At 42.7% G+C, this 19,853-nt stretch overlaps 1 protein-coding gene across 4 annotated transcripts in view; it reads left to right on the top strand.

The window, feature by feature from the left end:
- prelid3a (PRELI domain containing 3A) overlaps window positions 1-18,548 on the top strand; it is a 56,384-nt gene extending 37,836 nt beyond the window's left edge. For 3 of the 4 annotated variants that reach the window (XM_012964293.3, XM_012964292.2, XM_012964291.2), the window contains exons 2-7: window positions 6,944-7,112; window positions 7,376-7,465; window positions 14,089-14,159; window positions 14,802-14,904; window positions 16,291-16,374; window positions 17,826-18,548. In XM_012964293.3, the coding sequence (XP_012819747.1) occupies window positions 6,975-7,112; window positions 7,376-7,465; window positions 14,089-14,159; window positions 14,802-14,904; window positions 16,291-16,344 (456 nt within the window). In that variant the 5' untranslated portion in view covers window positions 6,944-6,974 and the 3' untranslated portion in view covers window positions 16,345-16,374; window positions 17,826-18,548. 4 annotated transcript variants of the gene reach the window in all.
- The last annotated feature ends 1,305 nt before the right edge of the window (window positions 18,549-19,853 follow it).

The following is a 19,853-nucleotide window of genomic DNA, read 5'->3' as shown; positions in this document are numbered from 1 at the left end:
GGCGTAGGGCTGATTTTTTCGGCAAGCGGAAAAACGCTTGCCGAAAATTCAGCCCTACGCCTGCTACTTGTGCCTGCACCCGAATGAATGGGATACGCTCGGGTGCAGGCACATGTAGCCGATATACGCACGAAAACGCGAGAGAATGCAAAGTCTCGCGTTTTCGTGCGTATATCGGCTACATGTGCCTGCACCCGAGCGTATCCCATTCATTCGGGTGCAGGCACAAGTAGCAGGCGTAGGGCTGAATTTTCGGCAAGCGTTTTTCCGCTTGCCGAAAAAATCAGCCCTACGCCTGGTGTGGCATCAGCCTTACTTTATGTAAAACGCCTTACATTAAAATGAGTAGGAATATGTAAATTCTTACGCTCCTTTGTGAGGTCTACGGAACGTAAGTGGAGGAAATCCCGTACGCAAGCAGACTTTATCCATTATAAATTCCTATGGGCCTGCCTCAACTCTGCCTAGTCGGAGGCTAAACAGGAATATTACAATACCCTTATAAACAATAATAAATCCAACACCCGCAACACCTGTTTTCTATATTCAGTACCCTTCTGCATCTCTCACAAACTCCATTACCTCACTTTATGCACTCTCCCCAGGACTTTGCTGATTTCTTCATGAACAAAGTGGAGTCCATCTGCAATCAGATTCCCCCCTCTACTAATACAAACCAGCTCCTCCTTCCTCAGCCCCCTTCTGCATGTCTGAGCTCTTTTGGTCCTGTAACTGTGTTCCAAGTCTCCCAGCTTCTCTTGTTGGCTCCGCTCACCACTTGCTCTCTTGACCCTATGCCTTCCTCTCTGCTTAAACACTGTGCTGCTGAACTTACTCTGGCTCTTACTCACATCTTCAACTCTTCTCTGACTTCTGAAGTTTCCCCTCTTCATTCAAACAGGCCTGTGTCAAGCCTATCTTAAAAAAGGCCACACTGGACCCGTCCTGTCTCGCTCCTACTGCTTGCCTCCAAAATCTTAGAGCATATTGTCTTCCGTATTACTAACTTTCTTAACGACCATAATTTATTGGACCCGCTGCAATCTGGTTTGTGGCCTGCACACTCTACTGAGACGGCGCTGTGCAGAGTTACAAATGATCTTCAGGTTGCCAAAGGTCACTTTTCTATACTAATCCTCCTAGATCTATCGGCCGCATTTGATACAGTCGACCACTCCCTCCTGATGCAAATTCTGCATTTGATTGGTATCTTTAATCAGGCTGCATCCTGGATTTCATCTTACCTCTCTAACCGTTCATTCTCTGTCTCCTATGCTAACAAAACCTCATCTCCAGTTCCTCTTAATGTGGGGGTACCCCAAGGCTCTGTACTTGGGCCGTTGTTGTTTTCCCTCTACACACTGTCTTTGGGAGATCTTATCCGTTCAAAAGCAAACTAACTGAACAGTTATGTCCCATGTGGCCCCCCTTCAAGTCCATCAAGACTATATAGCAGGTAAGAGAGATACAAATAAGGGAGCTGTATTCAGGCTATTATGTTAGACATTGGCTAACTATATTGAAAACATTTTTTTATTTTGCACAGCATATTTTTTACCCTGTTTTATTTTTGCAACAAACTGTTTTTTTAAACTTTCTTGGCTCTACCTTGTTGCCAGGCCAGAAGAATCTTTATTATTATTATACCAAATCTCCCTTCAAAAAACGATACCCCTGAAGGAATACTTAAAATTAAGAGGCCTTTAAAAAAATCTTACCAACCTTGAAATATAGATATCAGTAAATATTGCCCTTTTCCATCTTTTCCATTTAGAGATGGGCTGTGTGTTCCCTCAGAAATCACATGATCAGAAATAATGTAGCTCTAACTGTAAAGGAAGAAGTGTGTAAAACACTTTGTCCATTAATTGGCAGATGTGACCTAACATGTATGTGTGTCCTAGGTATGTTTGTGTGCATCATCAATTTTATGATCCCAAAATACTTTGTATTTAAAATGCCAATTTTCTATACATGATTATCCAATGGCACATAATACTAAATGTATATTTTCATAAAAATGGTTTATTAAAAAAGGTTGGGGACCTTTGACTTAGATGAAGCAGTTTTTACATGTGAACTGTTTTATGCAATATCATTTTAAAGAGACCTAAAATTAAAGTTTTTATTTATAATAAAGTAAACGTATCATAACATTGTATTTCCATGCTATTTATAATTTTGCCTGAAAATTATTTGCCTGACACTCTTACATTCCCTATCTGATCCCCCATGTCCCTCTATGAGGGGCTGCCATATTTGTGCAGCAGGAGGCCGTTAGCATTAGAAGCTATAACTGACAGGCTGAGAAGGGACAGTCAGGCTGGCAAACAGTCAGGTTTGGGAACTTCAAGTAACAATTACTTACAAAAGCAGCCCTATCAGTGAAAAACGATCAACATGACCTATAGGTAGCTTTTAATGTACATTCATATTTTTGTAGTTTTTTAGTGTCAGTATCACTTTAAAGGAGATGGGAAGGTAAAATCTAAGTAAGCTTTATGTTTTACATAGGTTTATACAGCCATAAACACTAACAGAAAGGTCCTCTATCAAAAGAAACACAGGATTTATTTAGTTCTTTTGTGTATACATGTTCTTCTTTGTCAGACTTCCTGCTCTCAGAAAAATCCTTCAGGGCATGACACAAGTCTGCTCAGTTTGCTCCTCTCTCCTGCTCCCTTCTTTTCTCTCTCCACCTCCCAACTGTGCTGCATAATCTGAGCTGCAGCAGGGAAGCTACTGAGACCAAGCTAAAATGGCAGCTGCTATCTTAAACAATAGGGCTGTTTACTCAGGTTTGGCAAAGCATTCTACACAATAAAGATAGTGTTCTAGCTTGTACTATTGTGACTAATCTGATGGCACTTCTAGGCTCTTTACTCAGGTATGGCAAAACTTTCTGCAGAATAAATATATTGTTCTAGGTGGCACTAATGTGGCAAATCATTTGGCAGTAAAATGCCAAAATGACTTTCTCTCTTTTAAAGGTACTTTTTAATTGATTTTCCAATAACAAACAAATTACATTTACACCAGCTCAAAATGTTATCACAATGGACAAGAAGCACTTGTCTAAGCATTTAAGTTTGCAATTAAGTATACAAAATTAGCACTGTACTTACAAGTACAGGGTTACATGTTAGCATAGTAGTATAGGGTGGACAGAGGTTTTATTCAACTTTTATTATGACCTTTATTCTTAAAGGAACAGTAACACCAAAAAATGAAAGTTTATAAAAGTAATTACAATATAATGTACTGTTGCCCTGCATTGCTACAACTGGTGTGTTTGCCTCAGAAAGACTACTATAGTTTATATAAGTAAGCTGCTGTGTAGCCATGGGGGCAGCCATTCAAAGGAGAAAAGGCACAGGCACATAGCAGATAACAGATAAACCCCCATTATATGGGGCTTATCTACTAGTTATCTGCTATGTAACCTGTGCCTTTTCTCCTTTTTTCCAGCTTGAATGGCTGCCCCCATTGCTACACAGCAGTTTATTTATATAGTAGCTTTTCTGTAGCAAAAACACCAGTTTTTTTGCAGAGCAACAGCACATTATATTTTAATTACTTTAAAACACTTTAATATTTTGATGTTACTGTTCCTTTAAGAAGATAAACCTAATCCTATCCTATTTATTGTCTAAATGACAATAAATTACTTTTGCAACCCTCTTGCTTCATACTGATGGTGTTATAATGGAAATCATTTTGTTGAGTAAAGAGGATCCAGGAGTGTAGACTGTGTTGTGTTACCCATCCAGTACACAGCACTATTTATTTTAACATAGCGGTATTCTATATCATATTCTTGCATAGTTAGGAGGTATTCAGTGGGCAAGTACTCCCTGGCCACAGACCAAAAGGTTAATAAGGCCAGGAAAATCCTAGCCCACCCCTCATCTGAAACACAGACTGAGAACTGAGGGAACTGTAACCCCTTCTTGGCTGTAACCAAGCTAACAGCACGGCTAGTGTAGGTTTAGAGCATGGGGTACACGCGACTCAATCCTTCAGAATGGGCTTTCGCTATGTGGAAGTGACAAGGGTCTCCCTGTTAACCAATAAGACACATATGTAAAACTATAAACTGATACATGAGTTTTTGCCCACTAACAGCACAAACTAAGGAAGTTGTAGGGTTTAAAGCTATGTTAACCCTATGGGTCCCTACAGATCTATAAGAAGCACCAATAAAGGGGCCATTTTTACAGATAGGATTAATGTTTAGCCCAAATATTGTCAGGGTTTATATTTCCTTTAAAACCAAGTCCTATATTTTTTGGTAACTAGAGCCCACCCTGACCCGAGGCAGGCAGTGATTGGGGCACCACCCCAAAGCCAATGTAATGCCTAGCTCACTCGCCTCTACGCTTGGCCAACTGTAGAGCAGCATAATAACATACTGGCTGCCAGACATTGCTTTTTACACTACTCTCAGTACAGCTAAAACCATGCAGTGATGTCGGAGTTAGAGACAAACGTCTTGAATTTTCCGGAAGTGCAAGACATTGGTACCGTCTCTCTCGCTGTCCAATCGGCAGCCACAACCTGCGGCTCATATTAAGAAAACCATTAATCGCATATATTTTCCTCGCAATGTCAGTATGTGCTGTACCCTTTGCTTACTCACTAAATGCTTTCCGCTCTTTACTTGCTAAAAGGCTCCCGGCCCATTAAGCCGCTCAGCGCTTTATTAGCGCCCCCTATGGCTAGGCGGTGCAGGGATGGATGCGCATGCGCAGCGCCGGGGCACTACATCATTGGTACCCAAGGAGAAGCAGCTTCCCAGAGACATCTCCATCGTGAGTCGCACCTATTATGAGTGCTGGGGCACACGGGAAGGTTTGTGCGGGTGGAATGGCTGTTGCCGGAGCCGCATGTAGGGATGCTGCACTGTCTCTCCCCACACAATAGGCGCGCATGTTCCAGCCGGCACTGAAGCGGGAGATCGGAAGATGCAGAGAGTCGCATAGCGGCAGGATGGAGCAGGCAGCCGCACACTGATTTCCGGGGGACACCTTAGCAAGCTGCCACATCTCCGTATGACCCAGGCTACTGTGCCCAGTGGGAGACATGCGGATCTGGAGCTCGGAGCATGTGTTCAGGTGAAAGGAAGGGATTGCGCTTAGTATGTTGCGCAAATTATTGTAAAACATTAGTACTTTCAGGGATTTTAAATCTCCAGGACTCTACTAGAAGTATAGTAGTAGCAACATCAGCGGCTCGCCACACATTTACTAATGTAGAGATGAGTGCAGTGCTGCTGCAGGTGTCTCAGGGTGCCAGGCTGGGCCACCTCTCAGTATTGCCTTAGCGCCAGCACCCTGATCCCAGCCACCCTGGGCCAGAAATCGTATCGCTAAACTGGAATTAGAAGCTCTTTCGGCTTTTTTCCTGCTACATAACTTCTTGCATCCTGCAATAGCCCCATCATCATCATGAATTAGCGAGGTGTAGTTCTGCAAGAGCTGGAGAGTTGCAGTCTTAAGCACAACATTCCCATAAGCACTTCATTGCATCCTACTGAATAGTAGAGGGAGAGAGTGGGACTGCCCTCTAATGAGAGATAACCTGAGCTTTTATCTTATCCTTATTTTGTTCCAGTTACTTTTTCTATGGAACCAAGGAGAATATGTACATCTGTGATTCTCACTGGGGTTTCCATTGCCATAGTACTTAGTGATAAGCAGGCAGTTGGGGCTGCTTTGACTGCACATTTTCAAGCTAATGAAATAGTGGAGCTTAAAGTGTAAAAAAGTAGCCCTCTATGCTATAAGACTCGTTTATAGTTCATTTTTCATCTTATTTTAATTACTGTTGCCTATTGTTTTATTTCACTTTGTTAAAGGGAGACATAAAGGCCCACCCTAAACAGCACAGGTACCCAATTTTGCCTCCTGGCCAACTGGTTAAAAATCACTGCCTTACTTTTTCTCTATTTTCCCTACTCATTTTTTCTATTACCTTATGTTCTACCGTTTTTACTTGGCACGCGGGTAGACTAGTCGCCCGCAACAAAAAGATACAAAAAAATAAAATCACTGCTGTAGTTCCACACGATGTAATCACAAAACACAAACTTTAGATTTCTTGGTTTTGTATTTGCGTAGAAAGCTGGAGTGTTTGGTCTGTGTAGAAAGCTTGAGTTCCTTTGTTTCTTCCTAAACTTGCCAGATTGGGGAAACATTCAGTATTTGTTATTATTTTTATTTTTTTACTTTTGTCTTCTAATGAAGAGATTATATCAGTGCTTGCACTAAGAGCTACCATTTAAATGTTAAATAGCCTGAACTGGAATTTCTTTTCATTGTTTTCTACTGGGCTTTGCATCTACTCCTATTGTCTGTTAGGCCATTGGAAAGGTGGTGCCAAGGTTACCCATCCCCGCTGCCTGACACCTACCTGCAGCAATATGTACTGTAAAATATTTATTAGCTTAGTTCAAATATTAATTATTGAGCAGCATAGCCTACCTTTAAGCCCAACATTACTGACCTGTAAACAAGATCAGGTTTCCAAGAACACTCAAAATTATGTATAAGGCACTCACATACCTGATAAACAGGTCTATAACCTTCTGGCTAGATTGGCAAAATGACTTAACTTTTCCTTAACATAAGAGTTGATGGCACTTAAAATGTTAAAGAAGACAACAAGCCCACTTAAGCCTTAAAGAAATATTTTTAAAATATTGAATGAAAATTGAAAAATCTCAGTAGATCAACACTTAGTAGGCCTTACTTTCTTCCACAACATTTCCTCCTGCTTTTAACTCTGCCCTGCCCCCTAGGCTCATTTCACTATAAGAGCTTCTTTTAGCTGTCGCCTATGTCCGTTGTGGTGACTGGCTAGCCAGCAGTACTCTGTGCATAAGCATGAATAATTGCAGTATAAAACTGAAGATATTATCTTTCTAATTATTTTTTTATTGTAGCCATCCATGGGATACAGTAATTAAAGCTGCCATGAGGAAATATCCAAATCCTATGAATCCCTGTGTAGTGGGGGTAGATGTTGTTGACCGGAATCTCGACCCCCAAGGCAGATTACACAGTCAGAGACTACTGTGCACAGAGTGGGGCCTGCCTAGCCTTGTAAGAGCGGTAAGTAATGTTAGGGTTGTCTTATAATGGGAACTTATTTTAACCTTTTTCACTATAACAACTACTGCATTGTGTTTTGGCCTCCTATGAAAAATAACAACTTGCTTAAGTTTCCTTCTCCTATACTGATGTTTTAGCCACTATAGTAAATACAAATTAAATATTTCAAAAGCAATTTTGATTTTGTTTGTTTTGTGTTTAGTAACATTTTACATTGAAACATGTTTCATATGTAACCAGATAGTTCTGTGAGTTTCTTGTAGATACTTGGAACCAACAGAACACTGACGTACATAAAGGAACATTCTGTGGTTGATCCAATAGAGAAGAAAATGGTTCTGTGCTCAACAAATGTGAGTAATATGTGATGTTTCTATTAAAATGCAGAGCACAGACAACAATGTTTTCCCCATGTGCTAGAAGATTTTATTGCTCAGACATCCCTGTTTTCTGTCCATTTTTGCAACGGCACACTAAGCAGAATCATCACTTTCCTCAGCAGGTTTTTTTTTTATAGGCGCAAAGGAAAATGGATCTGCTCTTATGCACACCCCACCGTAGCCCCATTGACAGGCCCGGTGTTGGCCTGCATGGAGCTACACAGATCGCATATTGATGTAAAAAAGCATATATTTGTGTTTCTTCTTCGTCCCTTCCATGTCAGTACGCATGGGCAGTATTGCCCCCACAGCTAGGAGGTAGGACCTATATACCAAAGCCAATCAAAATTAGCCCTTACCTATAAGACCATGTGACTTCCTCCTCACCACTGTTATTTTTTGTCCTACTGAACAGGAGGTAGGATCTCCCTCCTCACCATTTTGTGATTTCACAGTTTGATTTTTCTTTTGTTTTTGTCATTTTATTTATTACCTCTGTGTATACATAGAGGGATGATTCCCAGGTAATGGAGAAGATTTTACCTGATGCCCCAATAAGTAAAGTAATCAAACTTTCACCTATTGGGAAGAAAGGCAGGTGTGGGCATACCCATGGTCCTAGCCTTGTGCTAAAATAGCCCCCTGCTCTATTCCCATGTTTGCACAGTATGTGAACAGCTGCTTAGTGGGAAAGTATACAGGTGTGGGTATTTCCACTTTCCTGCCTGTGATCAATTGAGTCTCCTTTTTCCTATGATGTTTTGAGCCTTTGAAGACATTTCGGACTAAAGGGCCATGGGTATGGATATGGGCTAGTGATAACTAAGCCTGAATCTGGTGAGTATGAATCTTCAGTCTCCACTGTGTGTTTGAAATGCTCAGTGCACTGAGAGGCCTGCATACTAATGAGCTAATTATGTCCCTCAGCTGAAGGCTGTCTGGGTTCTTGTGGGAGTTGCCATGCTGCTGACTACTCACTGCTATCTGGTAAGGTGTAAGTGCTCCTTTAGGGCACTTTGCTATTGATATCTTTAGTGTTTTTACTGTAAGCCTGAGTCCTCTGTGCAGACACAGCAGGTATGGGTGCAGGTATTGGTGCTCGTATGGGTGCTCATTTACACCAGGTGCTTCCAAGACTGTTCTAGGAGTTGCACTGCTGTAGCAGTATGGTATCTCCCTTTCTCCAGGGTTCTGACTGGAGTTTGCATTTTGCCTACAAGCCAATTTTATCCTGTAAGGTGTTTGTGTGCTTCTAGGCCTCCTTGCTATTGCTGTTTCATATTCTTAGCTTTTCTTTGTGAGTCTACCATGCGGACTCTGCAGGTATGGGAGCTCATTATTACACCAGGTGTGCCCAGACTGGCTGGGAGTTGCACTGCTGTAGCAGTATAGTATCTCCTTTTCTCACAGGGAGTCTGCACCTTTTAACCAGTCTTCCTCCAGGGTTCTGACTGGAATTTGCCTTTACCTACAAGCCAGTGTTATCTTGTTAGGTGCTTGTATGCTTCTTGGGCTCCTTGTTATTGCTATTTCATATATGTAGAATTCCTTGTGAGTCAAATCTACTGTGCAGACACAGCAGGTATAGCAGCTCTTATTTCATCAGGGGCTTCCTGGTTTAACTGGGGTTTCTGCTGTGGCAGTGTTGTACCTTTTCCTGCTTATTTTATTTCTGCAGGCCCTGGTTGGGTCTTTGGCTTAAAAGGCAGTTTTTTCCTACCAGGTATGAACAGAGTTGTAGTTCAACAACTCCTTTTTTCTTTCTGGTGTGTTTACAGGTATATTTCTGTCTGCTAGCATGATAGGAGCCAACATTAGTAAATGTTTGATTGCTCTGTGACTGTCATTTTGCATGACTGCCGGCTTGTGCTATGACCTTTGCTTACGTGCCTGTTGGGCGTTGTCCTGGTTATGGCCTTTGGTCAGCGTGACCGCTGTTCTTGGTCCCTGTTAGCCAGTTTTTTGCTATGTCTCTGGCTTGCATGACTGATGTTCCTTGTTTTGGGCTTTGCCTTGTGTGCCTGACCCTGGCCGTGATTATTGTTTTTGGTTTGCTTGGCCGTTGGTTCTGTCTATGGCCTTTGCCTCACTTGGCTGCAGTTCCTGCTTATGGCCTCGAGCTCATCTGTCTACTGCCTCTGACCCCTGGCATCAGACTTTCTGCTATAGCCCTGACTTGCTTGGCTGCTGGTCCTTTTCATGGACTTTGCCTTGTGTGTCTGTTGGCCCTGATTATGGTCTTTGGCTTGCTTGGCTGTTGGTTCTGTCTATGGCCTTTGCCTAACTTGGCTGCAGTTTCTGCTTATGGCCTCGAGCTCATCTGTCTACTGCCTCTGACCCCTGGCATCAGACTTTCTGCTATAGCCTTGGCTTGCTTGGCTGCCGGTCCTTGTCATGAACTTTGCCTTGTGTGCCTGTTGGCCCAGATTACGGTCTTTGGCTTGCTTGGCTGTTGGGTCTGTTTATGGCTTTTGTTGCCCTTGGCTGTGGTTCCGGGTTATGGCCTTTGGCTTGCTTTGCTACTGCCTCTCACCCCTGGCAGCAGAATTTTTGCTATAGGCTTGCCTGCTGGTCCTTGTTTTGGACTCTGGCTTGCTTGCCTGCTGGTCCTTGTTGGCTTGAGTGGCCACTGGTCCTTGGTTTGGCAGTTTTCTTTGCTTGGTCGCTGGCCCTGGTTCTGGCCTTGACTCACTTGGCTGCTTCTTCCATTCTGGCTTTTAGCTCACTTGGCCGCTGGTTCTGTCTTCTGGTTTGCTTGGCCGTTTTTCCCAGTTCTGTCCTTTGGCTTGCTCGGCAGTGGGATCTGATTTTGGCCTTTGGCTTGCTTGCCCATTGGTTCCAGTTTTGACCTTTGGCTCGCTTGGACATTAGTTTAGTCTTTGACTTGCTTGGTCCATTGGTTCAGACCTTTGGCTCTGGTTTCAGCCTTTTGGCTCTGTTTTGGGCCTTAGTTTACTTGGCCATTGACTCTGGTTTTGGCCATTGGCTCCAGTTTTGACCTTTTGGCTCACTTACCCATTGGTTTTGGCCTTTGGCTGGTGTGACCGTTGGCCCGGTTCTGGTCTTTGGCTTGCTTGGCCATTGGCTCTGATTCTGGCCTTTGGCTTGCTTGGCTCTGGTTCTGGCCTTTGGCTTGCTTGGCCGCTTGGCTCTGGTTCTGGCCTTTGGCTTGCTTGGCCACTTGGCTCTGGTTCTGGCCTTTGGCTTGCTTGGCCGCTTGGCTCTGGCCTTTGGCTTGCTTGGCCTTTGGCTCTGGTTCTGGCCTTTTGGCTCAGGTTTTGACCTTTGGCTTGATTGGCCTTTTGGCTCTGTTTTTGGCCTTCAGCTTGCCTGGCCATTGGCTCAGGTTTTGGCCATTGGCTCCAGTTTTGACTTTTTGGCTTGCTTGCCCATTGGTTTTGGCCTTTGGCTTGCTTGGCCGCTTGGCTCTGGTTCTGGCCTTTGGCTTGCTTGGCCACTTGGCTCTGGTTCTGGCCTTTGGCTTGCTTGGCCGCTTGGCTCTGGCCTTTGGCTCTGGTTCTGGCCTTTTGGCTCAGGTTTTGACCTTTGGCTTGATTGGCCTTTTGGCTCTGTTTTTGGCCTTCAGCTTGCCTGGCCATTGGCTCAGGTTTTGGCCATTGGCTCCAGTTTTGACTTTTTGGCTTGCTTGCCCATTGGTTTTGGCCTTTGGCTTGCTTGGCTGTTGGCTCTGTTTCTGCCCTTTGGCTTGCTTGGCCGTTGGCTCTAGTTCTGGCCTTTGGCTTGCTTGGCGTTTTACCAATTTTGGCCTTTGGTCCTGGTTTGTGGCTCATTTGACCCCGGTTTTAGCTTTGGTTTGCTTGCCAACTTGCCCTGTTTTCTGTCCTTTGGCTCCCAGGGAGACTGGCCCTGGTTAGGAGCTTAGGCTCATAGGATGCTGGCAATTGTTTAGGAGGCTGCCGGTTTTGGTGTGCTCCTTGGCGCAGGTGGCTGCTGGCCTTGGCTTAGTCCTTGGCGTATATGGTTGCCAGTCATGCTGTGGTCCTTGGTGCAGGCATGTGGTTGGCTGCCTTTGATATGGTCTTTGTTTCATGTCATGGTGTGCCTTGGCGCTTGTGGCTGTCTACCTTAGCTGCTTTCTTGGCATGTGTGGGTGCTTGTTTTTCACCTTGTATTCCACTCCTTACTAGCAGTGGCTAGTTTGGGGAGCGGTTTCTTTGCAGTTACAGTATCTGAACAGTCCATCAGTGGTTGCAGAGTCATGTATTGCAAGCACAGCGCTAGTTTTTTTGCTATTGCTTGTGTGTTAGCTGTCTTTCACTCTGGGCCCTTGCATGCAGGGATGGCAGCTGGCGTGTTCTCCAGTGCTTTTCTTGACATGTCCACCGCTGCTTTCTGGCAGGGTGTTGGTTTGTCCGCTGGTTGTTTAGCATGCATAGTATATGGCGCTTCTGACTTTCATGCAGGGTGGCTAGATGGTACATTGAGTATGGGCTGGCTGTGCACCAGTCGTTCCATGCATGTTTTCCAGTTGATTCCAGTCATGTTTTACTGGTTAGCTGATCTTCCATCTGCAGGTCGTGTACAGTTCCTAAACCTGGCCCTAACATTGCTGGTTAGGAAGCCTCTCAAGGTTGGTAGCTACAGTGAGTGGTAGGAAGTTGGGTTTCAGCCTGTCATGCTCTGTTACAGGCTGGAGTCCCTAGCTTGTTTGTGCCATAGGGGGGCTTGATGGCTAGTGTGCCCTTTCACTGTTCGTTGCTTCAGATCTGTGCTTGGATTATCTTTGGCTGATCTCTGGGGGTTGTTGAGTTTGACGGCTCTCAACACCAATTTAAGCTGATACCGGTGTGCTTTGGAGCTAGAGGCTTGTGTGTCACAATTATTTTTCTAGGGCCCCAGGTTAGTGCTAAGGATTGGGGGCATAGAGACAGCTCTAGTGGATAATGCATCAGAGTTGTGGTTAACTGGTCGGTTGCTGCGGGGCTGGTAACACCAGTGAACTGCCCAGTGTCAGAGTTATGATTGTGACCATTTTCTTCTTGTTGGCAGAGGATCCTCCCGAGCCGGGCTTGGATGTTTTTGGCAACCGTAGTGTGGAAATCCCTCTGGTCCCTGAGAGGATTCTTGTAGCCGGGAATGGTCCGTTTTTTCTTGTGATGCTTGATTTGTTTTTTAGCATCTGTTGATATTATTGTTCCCACCCCTTATATTTTAGGGGCATGGCTTGGTAGATCCCATGCGTACTGACATGGAAGGGACGAAGAAGAAAATGAGAATTTCACTTACCTCTTATCGTAAATTCCATTTCTTCTAGTCCCGACATGTCAGTACGGGGTTTCCCATCCCAATTATTTGCTTCTTGTATTGCTTGGCAAATGTATAACAGTGGTGAGGAGGAAGTCACATGGTCTTATAGGTAAGGGCTAATTTTGATTGGCTTTGGTATATAGGTCCTACCTCCTAGCTGTGGGGGCAATACTGCCCATGCGTACTGACATGTCGGGACTAGAAGAAATGGAATTTACGATAAGAGGTAAGTGAAATTCTCATTTTCCATGCTGAATTGCGTTCCATGTAGCTCCTCATCTATAAATAATGCCTCCAGAGCAAAGTGGTGAATCCGCATAGTGTGTCCTTGGCCTTGCTCACATAGTGCCTTGGTGTCAAGATTGCATTTCCACTAAATCACGGCAAAAGCCCAATGTGTGTGATTCCAGAGTCTTAAAAATATCTGTTACTGTACTTAATGCTATCTATATAAATAACAGTGAGCAGACTTTGAAGCTGGCTACAGACAGTTCTGCCCATTCTGGGTTTGGCAACAGAGATAAAAGGCCAAACTGCACAACAAAAGCTCAGCTAAGGCGTTTGAATGCACAGATCATACAGAAGTCACTAAGACCATTCAGCTGGTTTAATCCACATTTGCTTACATGCACCAATGCATTGTTCAGCCAAATTAATTTACTAGCTTCTCTCATTCGAGGGCGAAGACACACGGGGCGATTAGTTGCTGTGACTTTTAAGGAAGTCAGTCGCAGCGACTAATCACAGCAACTTTTCGTGCATAGACTAGAATAGAAGTCGCTGCAACTAATCACATGCGAGTTTTTGCTGGCCAGATTAGTTGCTCCGTGTGTCTTCTCCTTAAATCTACCATATTGCAAGCTTACTTGGCCCCACTCATGGGCAAATGTTTGGCTGTTTTGGTTTCCATTGGCCAGATTGTCCTTTATTTGCTTTTGTTTTGACTAGGTGTATTGTAAGTGGTATGTGTAAGATGCTCTTAATGTTGGTTTCAGACAGAAAGTACCACTTGTTTCAAACTTTTGCCATAAAAACAGATGTTAGCATTAATGGTCCACCAAGCTTGGCAGAATTAAGCTTATTTGAATATCTGACCCCTTGGCCTTATAGTTGAATCAAGTGGGTGCCTGTGCAGAGTGTTTGACTGTGGGCAGATAGGGTGCCAACAAACAATGTATGGGAACCTTATATTTTTATCCTTTATATAGTGACACATTTATGCAGCTCTAGATTGTTCATCATTCAGATCAGACAATGATTTATCGATGTTATTATAAAATTAAATTCTATTTGACAAAAGTAAACAAACTTGTGTCTTTTATGTGCAGATTTCACTAACAAACCTGGTTTCTGTTGATGAACGTCTGGTTTACACTCCTCATCCTGAAAATCCAGAAGAGTAAGTATCCCCAAACTAGTAACCCAAAGACATTTATTTTTCCACTGCAGAATATCAGTTTTTATAGGTTGTGTGCCCATCTTCCTTGCTTGGTAGGCAACATTACACTAGTTTAATTATTCAGATGTCTGGATTTAGAAACTTTTTAAATATTCTCAGAACATTTTCCAGAACAGTAAGTATTACTTATAGGGCAGTTTTCCCCAAAGTATATGGGTTTGAGCCCGTCCAGTATTAAGGTGTGCTTCTGGGAGGAGCTTCAAACTTATTTTAGTTGAAATATTGATTGCTTTATCACTTGAAGTCAGTTGTGAAGCCAGATGCTTTCCATAGGCTCCACTGGGAATAGTTTGGGCTGCATACTAACAACTAATGTCTGAAACTGAATAACCTATAAAGCATTTCTCAGAAATAGCAGACCCTGCAGTATAATCAAGTGGGAAAGCTCTACAACACTTATCTATATCTACATTCATCTTATTATCTAGCTTAAATAATGGGTAAGTTGTACAAATGCTGGAATTCTTGGCATTGCTCCTTTACATCTAATAATGCACAACAATGTCTTCCTTTGCATTAAATAATTTCAGTTGCAGAATTCCATATTTTATACAAATAAGCACATTGTTTTTTTTATTTCAGAACAGTACTAACCCAAGAAGCCATAATTACTGTAAAAGGTGTCAGTCTGAGCAGTTATTTGGAAGGCTTGATGGCCAGCACAATCTCATCGAATGCCAGAAAGGTGGGTAATCTCTACCGAACTCTGCTTATTGGTTTGAGCGGGGAGAATTCCATGTTTGTTCCCTGTCTATGAGCATTAGACAGACCAAGGGAAGCTTAAAAGACATGTAAAGCCTACATTTGTCTACAATGTAAATCAGTTGGGCACATCTCCCCCACCCAAATGGCATCATTTGTACTGCATATATCCCCTCCGCTTGCCAGCACCATCACATTTTCCTAAAGCAAATAGCAGCTTTCACCTGGTAGCCATTTTTCCTCTGATACATAATCAGATACATTTAAATCTGCAAGCAGCATACACACACACAGACCCTTATTCAGCAAACATTTCATCAAGAATGCAGGCTCACAGGCACAACTGTCTCTGATAAAAGTTCTGCTTTGTTTGAGCAGAGCTCAGGAGAGTTGGTTGGGAGAAAAAAATTGAAGCAGACAGCTAGAGCTGAGTTTCTATGGGAACCAGCAATGCCATCTCTTTACTGGCTGCTAGACTGGGGGTGTGTTTAGTAATCTGAGCTTAGAACAACTGAGCATGCCCACAAGCCAACAGCCAAAGCAAATTCCTGAGGGAGGGGGCTGAGTGGGTTACAGGAGGAGAAGCAAATCTAAGTGATTAAGGAGATGTTGCAGCCTTACTATTAACCTCTGGACAACCAGAGTGGCAGGTATTGAAAGATTTCAAAGAGGCTGTTCACTGATTACATTTTTGTGTGTGGGGTTTACACGTCCTTAAAGAGTATATAGGTTTAAGAACTGTTGAAGAGGTCACTCTACAATTAAAAGGAAGGTATACACCTATTTTTGCTATTATAAAGCACTCATTTGACCTTAGCCCCTACTTTTTCAAACAAGGAATATTATTCAGAGCTCCCTATCTACTTTTACACAAACCTATGTTAGCTAAGTAGAAGCCTTTGAGCAGCTCATTAGCATGGGGCTTCTCAGTGGACTGGTAATTAGTTTTATCAGCTCCTTTGAAGTCCTTTAGGATCAGGAAGTGATAGGAAGTGCTAAAGTGAAACTGGTTTCATATTCTTGTTTAGTGTCAGAAATAACAGAAACCATAGATATTCAATATGATTTCCACATTAACATTATAAGATAGATTGCAACTTTCCTGCTGCTATTTCATTTGGAATTTAGACAAATTCTGCCTCAATTATTTCGAAAACAAAATTAAAATAAAAGTTCTATTTATGTATTGTGATACACCCAGCAGTAGATGTGTGTGTAACAATTGGATGCTAGCAGGGGTATTGGTAGAAGAAATGCCCTATGGCACAATACTGTGTAACAAGTAAAGACTTCAGTGATTCAGCACAGACTGTGTAACTGCTGTGTCTTTTTCACATTCTGTTTTTAAATGTTTTCTGTGTTGCTCTAGGGGTGGGATGCAATTGAATGGATTATACAAAACTCAGAAAGCACTGTAAGCTAGCAGTGTCTGCCTCCGACTTACTAACTAGTGGTAACTATAAGTTTTTTTCTCTGCTTTTATCTGCTTGTCCTATGTGCATATACTAGGCCCTGGGGATGTTAGTTTATTGCATGGATAACATAAGGGATATCATTGTTAAAATAATTTTTTTATTGTTTTTATTTGTTTATTTGTATACCCTGGGGCTTTTCATAATTGACATCTCTTGGGTATATGCTGCTTCCAGTGCATCTGTACCTGTTACAGCCTGTGCCACTAAGTTTCATTGAAGCCGGCTGTCGCTTCCTGTATAGGCAATTTTTGACAGCAGGACTTTGTATTAGTAGAAACCTATACCAGTACTGACTGGCAGTTTCTGTAAATTCGGTGAAAGGAAGCATGGGTGGTTATGGCCAGTTCTCCATTTTGGCCAGAGGGTAAGAGATCTGCAGCATGCCCCACATGACTGCGTTAAGCTGGCCATACACGTGGCGATCTCACGATGTTTCGTACGACCGTCGGTCGCACGAAACATCGTCAGATCCGCCACACACCATTCAGGGCTGAATCGGCAGGTAAGGAGGTAGAAACAATAGGATTTCTACCTCCTTCTGCCGATTCAGCTCTGAAGGGAGAATTTTGGTCAGGCGCCTTCTATGGCGCCCGATCAAAATTTTCTAACTTGGCCGATCGGCGAGTCGTCCGATATCAGCAGCTTCCTGCGATATCGGTCGGCTCGCTGACATGCCATACACGCACCGATTATCGTACGAAACGAGGTTTCGTACGATAATATCGGTGCGTGTATGGCCACCTTTAGTCTGCATTTGATCTAAAGGAGGCAGGTGGGGGAGGCACAAAGACATCCCACCTCTTGCCCCCTACCAGGCACATCATTAATAGGCTGAAGATAGGGAGCAGCAGGAGGCACAGCCCACAAATAAAGCCTGTCCTAAGACAGGTGGTAAGGACAGGGCTGAACTGCACCTCCTGATGTCAGAGGGCAGCAACAGCAGAGCACAAGGGTTCTCTAAGTGGAGGGCACAGTCTTTTACCCCCAGGGATGACTTGTAAGGATGCACTTGGTGTGGTTACCAGTTTTCTGTGTGCTTCAGCTGTACTATCTTGACTTTAACACAACCTGGGGTAGCCAGGAAACTTGACTTGTATCATAAGGGGTGGGAGACGTTTATGGTTCTTAAAGGGATACTTCAACTTGCAGCCCAGCAGTAAAGTGAGCCTGAAGTTTATCAGAGCACAGGTCACATGGCTGTGATACCCTGGAAAATGAAGACTATGGTTAGCCCCATGTGAAATTTCAAAATTAAATATAAAAAAATCTGTTTTTGAAAAATGGATTTCAGTGCAGGATTCTGCTGGAGAAGCTCTATTAACTGATGTGTTTTGAAAAAAAAACTTGTTTTCCCATGACAGTATTCCTTTAATTGTCCTGCTTCTAACGAGAAGGGAGCTAACCCATGTTGCCTGTTCCCTCTCGTCAGATCTAATGACAAATGAAGCTGTGACACTGGCACAAAGCTGACGTCAGAACTGCAGAGAAACCTGTCGGAGAGCGGCTGTATCTTCACCACAAAGAAAAGCACAAACGCCTTGCACGGGAGGCATATTCTGACACACCGAATGCTTCTATCATTGAGCTCATTCATTTTTATATTTTTGTACAATATTTCTTATGCAATCAATCTCAGACTAAGATTTGCGCAATAAATGTGTTGGTTCTCGGCATGGATCTCTCCCCTTCCCATTTGCCCAGACTTATTAATGATTTACGAAACATATTTGTGATTAGAAATTTCCCAGATTCATACACCATAAATTTGTCATTCATTGCAACAGACTGACACCCCTAGAAAATCCCATTTACAATCTTGTTGCTTCCATTTCAGATATGCTATAATCGCCCCTGTATGGTTTTTATCCTTTTCGTCACACGATGCTTTTCTGATAGTCAGCCAATGAACTCATTTTAGGAATATCTGTGAATTTTAACTAGGGAAATTATTTTCATGCATTTTAAGATTCCTCGAAATGCATACAACTTACCAAGCAGGTGGAATCACTATTAGTGCACTATTGATCAATACTATTGGCATGAGCTGCCTACATGTGGTTGCACAACTGTAAAAATGCACTCTATGCAGTGGGAATGTTTATATGAGTAGAAGGCCTGATTAAAAAATAAACAGAAATAATTACAACAGTAATTTTGTCTGGTTTTGTTGGCAAGTGATTTTGTAGAGTGCGTATATACAGATGCATTAGGCCATGGCTGTCCAGCTGTAGGTTTGTGAGCAGGATCCTCCAGCGATTTTTAGATCCCTATTTAGCCTTGCCTGTGAAGGGCACTTAGTTACTTAATTGTATTAGAACATACAGTATAATACATAACCCAGGATATTTGCAGCAGAATTGATAATTGAGAAGACACATTCCCAGCTTTCTGTGTAGGGCTCACCACATTTATACTCTTCTGTCACAACTTGTCCCTGTGTTTTATGGGAAAGGACATTTGAGCAACCCTATGAAAAAAAAATTAGGTTTCTCCCATGATTGCTCTGTACAGGGCTGGGACTGGGCAGAAGAAGCACATGCCTAGGGTGCAATGGTGGGGATGCGGGTGTAGGAAGCTAGACGTGTACCTCTTCTGTCACCTACCCCTAGTCTGGGCTGTTGTCCCTCCATCTTCCAACTCATTGTTTACCTGACCCATCCTACAATGTCACTGTATGCACATGGGTGGGGGTGAAATAGCTGCCAGGGGAGGCTAGGGTGCCAGCCAGTATGGTTCTGTATTCAGTTTAAAATATAATTAACACAATTCAAGTGACAAAACATCTAAAATATATATTTGCTTTTACCAGTTGGTTCCAATCTTGGCCAAATGCCAGAAATGTTCGCAGGATTTAAATTCAAACAAATTCTGGGTATAGGTGATTTGAATCTGACTCATGTGACTTTTTTCTTTTCTCAGTTTTTAATTTCCAAGTTCTTGTTCTGATTAGGTTCCACATAAATCTTTTGTGTTAAATTCTGTATTCAGCCATATTCCAAAGAAGTGGATTTGGTGCTTCTCTGTAACTAAAATCTGTAAAAAACATGTAACATTTGCTAATTACAATCACAATACAAGTCACTCATAGTGAGCTCCACTAATATACATGCAAGCAAGGCATATGGCCAGTCCATGCCAAGCATTCTCGTCTCCTTAACCTCAATTGATTTAAATCATTTTTACACATTGCGTGATCAACACTAAAGGGCAGATTTACCAATGGTCATATTTTTATACTTTTTCCGAATTTATGATTTTTGTGCTAGAAACATAATTTTTTTTTGTGTAAAAATTTGATTTTTTCCCATTTATTATGCATGAAAACCACGAAAACTGCGAATGCAGAAATACACCATTTAAAAGTTGCTGTGGTCATGTAGAAGTCAATGGGAGCTGTCCTTGTCAAATTGCAACAATCTTTTCAGGGTTTCTTTGATTTCAAAACACACGAAAATTG

Source organism: Xenopus tropicalis, chromosome 6, assembly GCF_000004195.4.
Source record: "Xenopus tropicalis strain Nigerian chromosome 6, UCB_Xtro_10.0, whole genome shotgun sequence".
Taxonomy (NCBI): domain Eukaryota; kingdom Metazoa; phylum Chordata; class Amphibia; order Anura; family Pipidae; genus Xenopus; species Xenopus tropicalis.
Note: the sequence above shows the minus strand (reverse complement) of the source record. Positions and strands in the feature narration are given on the sequence as shown.